We start from the raw sequence: 11107 nt of genomic DNA on the forward strand, positions 1-11107 counted from the left end.
TTTGAGATACTTGCACTTTACTTTAGTCCTGTCATTTTATGCTTCTTTTTAGTCGACTGACACTGATATGACAGCATTTCAACTTAAGATTGTACATTCAAAAAAGCATGTGAAAAGCTTATAAGATACAACGCATTGTTAAACATAAACATTTTTAGATAGTGAGCCCTTGTTGAGGCCACATGTCAGGTCTTTATGAGTTGTCTGGAGGTCCATCAATGAGTTATTTACCCTCTAAACTTAGAAGTACCAGTAGAGTATATACATTTGTGAAGCAGAAATTATTTTTCCTCACCCGTTTAATCATCTCCCAAACTCCTGAGATCAGGGCTGGCCAAGATATTTCTAGCAAAAAAGAAAACCATATAAATCAATGTTTAAGCTTTTAAAATGCTTTTTAAATATGTAGGATCCCTAATCATTGATCATTTTTCATAACTGAGCATAACAGGCAGTTACACAAAGTGGGCCATTTAAGGGAACTTGGGATCCTAGTACCATTTTGCCTGAATCAATACAATATGTGTTTGCTTTTGGCGTTTGGGTCCTTGAAGGGAAAAAACTTTGGACTTGTGACTCTTTGGGTTGGGGGGTGGGCAACCCCAGTGTTGGGACCACTGGACTGTAGTAGGTCAAACTATAGCCCCCCCCCTTTAAAATGCCACCTTTCCAATGCAATAATACCATATTTAATAATACAGCAGTAACAGACGCCATTGTGCACAGTGAGGCTACTTTCTGCTCTTACTTTAGTCAGGCTTTAAGTGTCAGACTCTTTCACTGCCTGTATATTTACCGCCGTAGTATTTCCATTCACTCCACTGTTTGAGTTTTTGGTTTCCATCCGTGATGATGGTGAGGCAGCCGGTGGCGCGCGCGGACTCATTGTAAAAAAAAAAGGGAGCGCGCTTTCTCCCGGGCGGGTGCACGCGAAGCGGTGTGCAGATGTGTCGCAGATTTTGTAAAGTCACTGGACGAAAGATCCAGCCAGAGGAAGTCGCTCCGGATAAATGTCAGGGAAACAAAGCGGCTGAAGGGAGCAGCGAGAGGAAGAGAGGACGGGACCGCGGGACCGCTGTCAGAAGCAGTTAACGTTAGCTTAGTTTGTAACGGAGAAATATCGTTACTTTGACAGTCAGAAGCGAGCGGACGGCGGCGTGCGCAGAGATGGAGCTGTCAGCGATTGGAGAGCAAGTGTTCGCTGTGGAATCAATCGTCAAGAAAAGAGTTAGAAAGGTAACCCCGATACATTGTGCCCGATATGTGTCAGTCCGCTTAGACGTTGTCAGCATTTGGAGGAGGCACGTTTTGTTTTTTTTAGGGGGGAGGAAAGGGATGCTACTTTGGATGCTAATGAAAGCTTGAGAGATTAAATGAGCAGAATTGCGCGGCTAATCTGGTTATCTAATTGCAGGGCTGTATAAACAGGGGGGCGGGTTAGAGGAGGATGTCCCTTTAATGTAACGTGGAGAGTGTTGTCATTACACTACAGCTTAACATGTCAGGTGTTTGGATAAAGAGGCTGGCAGAGGACACGGCATGATGATAAATAAATCAAACACCTTCATTTCGGGCCCGTTTTCTTGCTAATTGGATTTAGGTGTAAGTTACCATATGGTGTTGACAGAGGAGGTGCGCAGCTACAAATGATTGTTCCCCCGGAGCTACAGGACCCCCCCCCCCGAAACTCCTCTGTTTACTAGCGGTCCCCCCACCCCTCTTACTCCTGGTGGAAACTATTCAAATGTACAGGGGTATAAATAATTTAAACACTGAGTGATAAAAGGAAGGTAGGTTATAAGACCAGATACAAAGGTATGGTACATTAGCCTTTATGCCAATAAGCTGCATTTTCTGTCTATTAGTAGTAGTTAGAGACAATAAGCCCGTTCCCCAAATTGAAATAGCATCTGATTTGATGAAATATAACCCCTTACAACATGATTACCAATTATTATTTTGATTATTGGTTAATCTTTCTGCAATTGTTTGGATTAATTAGTTTGTAGTTTAGTCTAAAATGGCCAAAAGTAACTTCTTCTTTTTAAATTTCTTCCCAGCAGTTCAAAAGTATTTAATTTACAATAATGTAAGAGAAAATCTTCGACATGCAGCAGATGTTTGGTGTTTTGCTTGAAAATTAGTTGAACTATTAATCAATTATCAGAGTCAATCAACCAATTAATTAATTAAATACAAATGTTATCACTAATATACAGATTATACAGATGAAGTGCATAACACTGACACACTGCATCTACTAACTGCATTCACAAAGTGTATGCCTGTAAAGGCAATATGGTAAAACATTGTATAAGGAGTAGAAAGATACAGATAATTACAACCTAACTTGAACTTCTATTTTATTAGTGCTTGTAATGTAGATTTACTTGATATTAATTTGTCTACACTCTGTACAGATGGTTTGAAGTTAAGCCTGAAGTGAGGGTTCATAGATTGAAAGTTTAGCAGACACAGAATATACATAGGCTAATGTTAAAACCACATGTAGTACTCAGTGGACTATATCTGTCCATCCACAGCTCAGACATGCAACATTACTCATGTTGCTATTAACTGTTAAACTGTGTTAATATGTGACATATTGGGTGAGACCCTGATATTGTTGTTAGAGCACTGTACTTATAACAATGTATTTTGAATTGAATCAAACCCAAATATGTTCTTTATGCTATGACTGTTTTCCTAAAATTTTATTTTTTAAATTAAATCGCAATATATCGCCTAGCTTACAGTATCGCAATCGATTTGTAACTCTTGTATCGTGATACGTATCGCCAGATTCTTTCCAATACACAGCCCTACCTATTATATTCCATTTCTGTCAATTGATCTTCTTAAATGCTACACACTGGACCTTTAATCTCACCCAATACACAATATTCATTAAGTTTCTTTTACTGTAACTGGGTGAGTAAAAGGAATTCGGGAAAAGTGGTGACTTCACCCGCTGAGAATACCTTTTAGGGCTTGGAGGATATTAGTGGATGATGTCACCATGGGTGACTAACTCTGAGAGGCTTGGCTGGTTATATGGAAAACATACTGTATGTTTTACATTAGCAGTTAATTATAGAAATTGTCTGATGGCATGGCAGTATCCTCCTACACATAAACTCCATTCAGCAGCAAGAATATAATAGAATATATACATTCAGTGGATGAGAAGATGAAGGTAAGTATCACCTACAACCATTGACGTCAGGTGAGAAAAACCTCAAATTTACAGTGGTGAGTTACGTTTTCAGAGAAAAGTGAGAGAGTTTTACTTACACTGTTTATTTTCATATAACAGACTTGTATGAGACTATAAATATATAATTCATGCAGATGTGTGTCTGCCTCAGGAGGTGAGTGAAATCAAATGATGCAAACACCTTTTGATAGATGTAGATGGTGATACATGTGTGATGCATCACACATGTAATAAGCTACAGAATAATCTGTGATGGCGTTTATCATGTTAACTTCTTGGCTGATACAGCTCTTAAACTTTATGTCTCCGCAGGGGAATGTGGAGTATCTGTTGAAGTGGAAAGGATGGCCACCAAAGTAAGTAAACTTAATCAGAAGGATGGCTGGAGAGTTTAACACTGATGACTGTATTCACGTTGACATGTACAACAGATTGTACATGTGCACAGAAAAGTACCATAGCCATATAAAATATCACAATACATGCTCATTAACAAAGATAACAACATATACACAGAATGCTGCTGGATGAGCTAATGTGAAACATCATTTGACAGATTTATTTATTTACAATTACTATTTATGTTTTTTTTTATCATGCAACAGAAACACCACATTTCCTTTCACATTTTTCAAATCAAAAGTTAATGCTTGGTTGACCCTCTGTAGAAGATCAGCACATAGTTACCGTTTGAGTGTGAGTGAAGAAGATGGAGCCGTTGCGTGAGCTCCTTTCTCAGCCAACACATAGGAACTGTTTTCAATAAGAATCTTTTTAAGATGGAAAATGTTAAACACCAATGCAGCAACAGACACACTGATTTAATTACCTGATTGAATGCAGTAACAAATTAATGATGAAAATGAATAGAAAAATAAAGGAGGCTTGTATATACTGTTGTTTATGTGTTGCAGGTACAGCACATGGGAACCTGAGGAACACATTCTGGACCAGCGCTTGGTGCTGGCCTACGAAGAGAAGTAAGGCTCCACTCTACATGTAATACTTTCCTAATGAAAAGCTTTTGCCTGAATCCAGGAAAGCACGGCGGGTTTGACACATAGTGGAGCAGGAATGTGCACAATAAATCAGTTTTTCTTCTTACATTATATTGATCATAAAGAGATTATGATTCAGCAGACCAAGACCCAGATCCAAGACCTCTCTCCAGCTGGCATTAGCATGTGTTCTAGGTTGTGGATCGTAACTAGATATGCCAAAACACATCAAATCCACATCTAAAGAAATCAAAGCTGCACGGAGGATGCTGCCTCCCAAATCATCTCCAAAGGTGGTCAGACACACATCCGGCCATATTAATAATGGTGGTGTTACTGCACTGCATCTCTCATCTGGATGTAAACAGTCGGTGTTGTTTACTCTGGTGGGCTGATAAGTGGTGCTAGTTGTTTACTTTCAGTTTTAAAAGATGTCATTAATTTGTTTAAAGTGACATCATGCAAGTCTTATTTTCTTAAAAGGTGCCCTGTGGAGTTTTCTTGTAAACAAAGTTTCTGTTTACATTCAGTGTCACTCACCAAAACACATTGTGTGTATCATTGTAGTCTAACGAACATGCTGAATGCATTTCATTCCTTTTTTTATTTTATTTAGCGAACTGAAAATACAAATGTTTCAAGCTTGAAAGCTACATATATATTGCCTTTAATAGATAGTGACAGCAGTAGAGTGACAGGAAAGGGAGTAGAGAGAGGGGATGACACACAGCAGAGGGCCACAGGTCGTATTAGAACCCACGGCTGCTGCAGCAAGGACTTAGCCTTGGTACATGGGACGCTCTACCAGGTGAACTGTCAGGGCGCACAGGAAGCTATAGACTCCTGATAGGCTGTGCAATGAGTTTTCTTCTATTTTCATCTTCTTCTTCTTCTTCTTCTTCTTCTTTCATCTGACTGATGTCGCCTTGCTTCACCAAGTTTCTCCTTTAGGGAGATTGATAATGAAACATTTGCAAAGCCAGTTTTTCTTAAATGTCTGAAACTCTCATTGTTTACATAGAAACATCTACACACAAATAAGCGTTCAAACAGCCTAAGAACAGGTCTCGATCAGCGAACATATGCACAGACATTTTAAAGTCAGAAGACATTTTGCCATCGGCCTCTTTTTAACAGTGTGCTTGGCTTTTTAGAGCGCAGAGAGACAGAGCTCTGGGTCACAGGAGAAAAGGATCCAAAGCCAAAAGACTCCTTCTGCAGGTAAAGTTTGGAGTTTAATAAAAAAGGTGAAGAGTTTTTTTCTGATCTCATAATTTGTACATTATATAAATAATATAATTTATACTTGATGATACAACTCTCTTTCCTTTGCCTTTGTTGGCCCCATCCAGTGATTGTGCTCTATACCATAGTTCATTTGTATCCTGCCACCTTGCCACCCTCTTCTATAACTAGTTTCGTTCTGAAATGATTGAATTTTCCAGCAATTCAAGTTTGTATTTTTAAAGTGTTTCCTCTTTGATCTTTATTCAGAACACTGTCTACACCATGGATCTCCGCAGCGCTCACAAGACTCCAGAGAAGCCTCCGCCTCGCCTGCATCTCTCCCTGACACGCTCTCTGCTCTCCGAGGACGAGGATCAGCCGTACAGCGCCTGCAGGCAGGACCCGCAACTGGCACGTCGAAAAAGCGAACCCAGGAGGTCACAGTTCAAGTGCCTTGATTCAAATCCTTCAAGTCCCACACAAGAGGACTGGGAAAGTCGGGGAGAGGAAGAAGAGGAGGAGGACAATATAGAATATGAAGAGGATATAGACGAGGAGGAGGAGAAAGAGGAGGCTCTAAAGGAGACAACAGAGAAGAGCGGAGGCATTTTAAGTGGTAAGTGTGTCAGTCGGTCAGCTAGTAGATCCTAATCAGCGTCACGACCCAGTTTACTTGACTCTTTGTGAACCTTCTAGTGGGCATGCACATACACAGGCTTTTCTTTTCACTGGGCATGCAACCAGAAACATAAAACGGCCTCCGTCCAGAGCTGATTAAAGAGCAAATCATGCAGAGGTCAAAATATAGACTCATTAAAGAGTTACAGGTACTGTAGAGTCTCTATGGAGATCTGTGTCTCTCTCAGATCTACTGAACACACAGTCTGTCGCTAATGTAGCATCCTTCTGCTTGAAAGTTTGACACCGTAGCAGATGTAAATCTTCAATAAATGAATAATGACAGTTACAAGACAGAGTGGTAAAGCACATTGAAATGATTTAAAGGTGAGACATTACTAAATCTTGTCAAAATAATGATGTGGAGTGCAAAACGGGGCACCTCTGTCCTCCCTATCACCTCAGAAGCACTCAGATACCTCCTATCTGTCAGTTTATAACATCTATCAGAGCACAGATAATCTATCCAGGCCACTTCAGGGAGGTTAACTCAATAACAGTACACATGTGATAGGCTTGATGCAATGCAACTCTACCCTTTTCTCCCTCCGCCTTTCTCTCCCCATGCTCCCGTCTCACTCAGGACAGGACAGTACAGACGAGTGGAGCTCCGCTATTGGACCGGACGAGGTCATCGCATCCGAGAAGCCGGACGACGGCGTCTGGAGACCCATCATCGGCCCGGGGGAGGTGACCGTCACGGACGTCACCCTCAACTCGCTCACAGTGACTTTCCGAGAGTCGAGAGTGGCCAAAGGCTTCTTCAGAGACTGGGGCCTGGAGGTCTGAAATGAGATGAGGTCTGAGTAGGTTGGTGGGGAGGGCGCTTCAAGAGGGAGGAGGAGGCTTCATCACAGCGTGTGAATGGTGGTTGAGGGCCAGGGTTGGTGTTTTCACTCCCTCTGCTCTTCCTCTCACCAGCTACTTCCAGCCTAGTCAGTGGTATGTTTACATGCACAGAGTCACCTGGATACAATCCAAACTCCAGTTAATGTTATATTTAGGTTAACTCTAACTGGTCGTGACTTCCATTTTAGACCCAAGTCGCCAGGTGGATTGAGGTGCAAACACTGGCACTGGAGGTGAGCGAGCTGTGGCCCGTATATGGCTGTCAGATTCAGGTTGATTTTGGAGGTCCACACTTTGGCTAAGGCCTAGTTGTAGTTAGCAGTACTCGGGCTAGTTGAGGGCCCCCATTGTTGGCCCCTTGTCCAGTGTCAGTGTCAGTGAACAGTTAAAATAGGCGAGTCAGGTGAAGTGAGTCATAGAGTCTCACACCTACATTAGGAATCTGTGACTTGCTGGGATCAGTTAAAATGTGCTGATACAGAGATATAATGATTTTATTGGTTTTCATTTTTTCCACTTTAAAGGTTCCCTGTAGAGTTATGTTTACATTCAGTGTTACTCACCAAAAGTATTTAGCCTATCCTCAAGGTTTAATAATCGATCTAATGCATTCCAATCCAATTAAAACCTTTGCAAAGCCAAGGTAACTATTTATATAGAACATTTCATACACCAGGGGAATTCAATGTGCTGTTACAGGGTAATACAAGTACAGCAAGGATACAGTTTGATCAAATTCAAAACAAAAAACTTAATTAAAGCTCATTTCTAAAAATGAATTGGACCCTGCATTGCGTTGTTTGCTAGCTTGCAGTCTTATTCTTCCTTTCCTTCTGCTAGGGCATTAATGCCACCTGTAGATCAGCGGAATAGTGTGAAACCTGCAGCAGGAATGTGCATCACATCGCCCAGGAACTAATAAACTGGGACCCACTCATCAAAACATTGCTCCATAGCGCTACTAGTGGCCAAAAACAGCACAGGGAACCTTAAAAGCAGTTAACAGAAGGGGCCTCATGTATGAAAATGTTGATCTTGGCTCCTGTCATACCGTACCAGTTTTCCATGTCAGATTCAGCAAACGTAGTAAAATAAACAGTTCCTACAGTCATCACATGACTGTAGTGGTAGAAGAGTATAAAGTAGCATAGTAGCAGAGTTATGACATCCACGTTTTGTGACCTAAAAGCAACTAATGTGAGTAATCAGGTGAAGGAAAGAAAGTTCTCTGTGCATGTAAACACGGCCACTGTTTCTGTCTCTTCCACACTAAACAAACCGTTCAGTACTGGACTCTGGATACGTATTGTACATACTCCAAAACTACAGTGAAGTGGGCATAGCTGTCAGTCCCATACTAACATGCAGTGCTGTACCTGTAACCTGTGAACACATAGACTGTTACTACTGTACAACATGTGTCTTAGTCTTGTATGCGTTTCCAAATCCTCGGAGAGATGATTTGATCCGCCTGCATGGCTTTCTCCTTCGGTACAGTTATATTAATGCAAACACACACACAGTGTAGTTCTCTCTGTCCATCCAGCTCTTCATCTCACAACGTACGACACACCACAAACGATATGACTGAGTACCAAAATCAGAAAACTAGATGAGACTTGATGACAGAATGTACTGTGGAATTGCACTCTTTACTGTACATCATAAAGGTTAGTGTGTCTATCAGGAGCCTCATTGTAGAGTTTGACCGACAGGGTTAGTCACATATTTTAAATGACTGACAGCTGTTTTATAAAACATACCTAAAGGTTTTATTGATTTCCTACCTTCCAGTTACCTCTCACAAAGGCACAAAAATCCACTTGCACTCTTAAAGATAATCTATCACAGCTAACAATGTAAAAGTTTAGCTTTATGGATTTATTAAGCTGTGTTATAGTAATGTTACTATCGTTATTAAATCAAACCAAAAATCAAGACAAAGCGTAAGCAACATGGAAAACGATCATGTTAATTTTTGTGTTGCTCAGGAGGGGTCTGCATCCCTAAAGGGGTTGCAAGAGCAGTCAAGTCGGTCGCAGGATGATTGTCCAGGACTTAGGAAAAGTTTGTCTTTTAGACGTTTGTCTGATCTTTGCTTTTATCTTGTGAAATACTTTAGTTTCAACCTTTCAGGCCTTATAAAAATAGTCGGATAAACCTATCAGCTCACAACTGATGAGCTGATTGGTTACTATGACGAGGGGGTTGCAAGGAGATATTTCCTTATATTAAAGGATAGGTTCACAATTTTTCCAGTCCTATCATTCCTGTTGATACCGGCCATTAAGAGACCCCTTCCTAATGTGCTTTCATGTGTAAGTGATGAAATGCACAGTCCCAGTTCTGTGCAAAAATATACTCCAAAGTTTATCTTATGCTAATATGAGCATTAGCTGTCTAAGTTCAACAAATCAAATGAATGTCCTCCAGAGTTAGTTGTCTTTTTGGTATAAAATTCCCTCTTCGTGCTTCCTGTTTTCTTGGTCAACTGGAGAAATTCTACTGACAAGAAGACTACAGAAGCCTCATATTAGCTTCAGACAACATTTTGAATACATTCTTGCACAAAAAGGCGCCTGTGAATTTGGAAAATGTGGATTTCATTTGAGCTTTTAGCTCCGTTATCAGAGAACTGTAGATTGTAGAAATATCAAGTTCATTTCAGACTTTGGAAACAGCAGTTAAAAGTAAAGTCTATTACAAATAGAATAATTATTAGTAGGTTAATAATAATAGATTCTAATGACAGAAATACAAATAGATGAATACCACTAATAATAATATAATGATTAAATATCTAGAATAAAATTCAAGATTTAAGTCAGAAAAATTGGAAAATGGGAATTTCCGAATGTACAGTTCCATGACACCTGAGCAAACTCAATCTGAAATAAACTGTTGCTGCCTGGAAGTTGGGAGGTTAATCTTAAAACCTGCAGCATGCTTTAGAAAATGGTTAGCAGAGCTATAAAGTATGTGCAATGTGTAGTTAATGGGCTGAAACATGAGAAATATGATCTTTAACGCAGGGTGACCCAGCCCCTGTCCACCAAACACATGGTTAGAAAACTAAATAATCATTTAATTACCCAAAATACTTACAAATCCGAAGTTTCCCCACAGCTTTACAGACTTATTTTATGTAACTGTGTTCAGGGATAACATCGATTAATAAAATAAAAGCCCAACTCTGAACCCAGTATGTCGGCCCAACCCTGCTGGCTTCCTGACCAGTGGACACAGGAGCTGATGTGATGTGTCAAGTCTGTGGAATCTCCCACAGTGGCGTCCCATTGGTCCACGTGTTGTTTATCCTACACTGAGGATGATGGGTCAGCGTCTCGTGATCTCAAACCTGTCTCTGTGTGACAATGAAGCTGCAGGGAATGGAAGTGCCTGATGTTGCATAATTTTGTTGTTGTTTCGTCTGTAGGGCTAATGCCTCTCTCTATCCTTTACACACACACACACACACACACTATTACTGTCCCAGCTTATTTGGTTTCTGTCTCTCTGAATGCACGACCCTCCACTGATGTTATTAAGACTTGAAATATGAGGAGACTTGAAAGGGGAGGAACATGGAGGGGACAGTAGGGAATAATCTGTATTTTTTAAGTCGTTATTTTTCTACATTGACCTGAATGTATATTTATTCTTTAAAGATACCTGTGTATTTGTCATGCAGATGACTGAACAGAGTAGTTTTTATACAGTTTGTGATAACTACTGAGCTGATGCCATATTTAAATGTACTGAAACAAGCACCTGGATTTGACATTGCCTAATGTGGTTGCTTGTGCTGCTTCTGTCCACCATTGAGCGAAGAACCTTGCACTTTATCGTGACGTAAACCTGCACCTTACCTGCTCCAGTCTATGAAGTGTCATCATGTAAAGAATATTTCTATGGTAATACTAAAATAAATGTTGCTTATGTTTAATATCATTTTAATCAAACTTGTTCAGTTCCTTATTGACATATAAAAACAGCTTGTTTCTTGCTCGTAGATGCAACGTCGTGTTCAGTCATCAATGCGTTTGGAAGAGCCGTATGTTTAACACTATAAGTGAACTTTTTAATGCCCCGATAGCATACATTTTAAGTGAGGAACTGTAAGAAGGCCACTAACACT

At 40.3% G+C, this 11107-nt stretch overlaps 1 protein-coding gene across 1 annotated transcript; it reads left to right on the top strand.

Moving 5' to 3' along the window:
• Window positions 1–53: 53 nt before the first annotated feature.
• cbx7b (chromobox homolog 7b) lies at window positions 54–10931 on the top strand. Its single transcript, XM_051417918.1, has 6 exons — window positions 54–1236; window positions 3530–3573; window positions 4132–4197; window positions 5370–5436; window positions 5710–6058; window positions 6704–10931. The coding sequence occupies exons 1-6, from the start codon at window positions 1168–1170 to the stop codon at window positions 6907–6909; spliced, it is 801 nt and encodes a 266-aa protein (XP_051273878.1). The 5' UTR covers window positions 54–1167; the 3' UTR covers window positions 6910–10931.
• Window positions 10932–11107: the final 176 nt, after the last annotated feature.

Source organism: Dicentrarchus labrax, unplaced genomic scaffold (assembly GCF_905237075.1).
Source record: "Dicentrarchus labrax unplaced genomic scaffold, dlabrax2021, whole genome shotgun sequence".
In the NCBI taxonomy this organism is placed as follows: Eukaryota; Metazoa; Chordata; class Actinopteri; family Moronidae; genus Dicentrarchus; species Dicentrarchus labrax.

What these genes read in the sequence shown, in the direction of transcription:
- cbx7b (XM_051417918.1), top strand. Translation starts at nt 1,168, where the DNA reads ATGGAGCTGTCAGCGATTGGAGAGCAAGTGTTCGCTGTGGAATCAATC. An exon ending in TCAAGAAAAGAGTTAGAAAG is followed by an intron (nt 1,237 to 3,529) that starts GTAACCCCGATA and finishes ATGTCTCCGCAG; the next exon opens with GGGAATGTGGAGTATCTGTT. An exon ending in TGGAAAGGATGGCCACCAAA is followed by an intron (nt 3,574 to 4,131) that starts GTAAGTAAACTT and finishes TATGTGTTGCAG; the next exon opens with GTACAGCACATGGGAACCTG.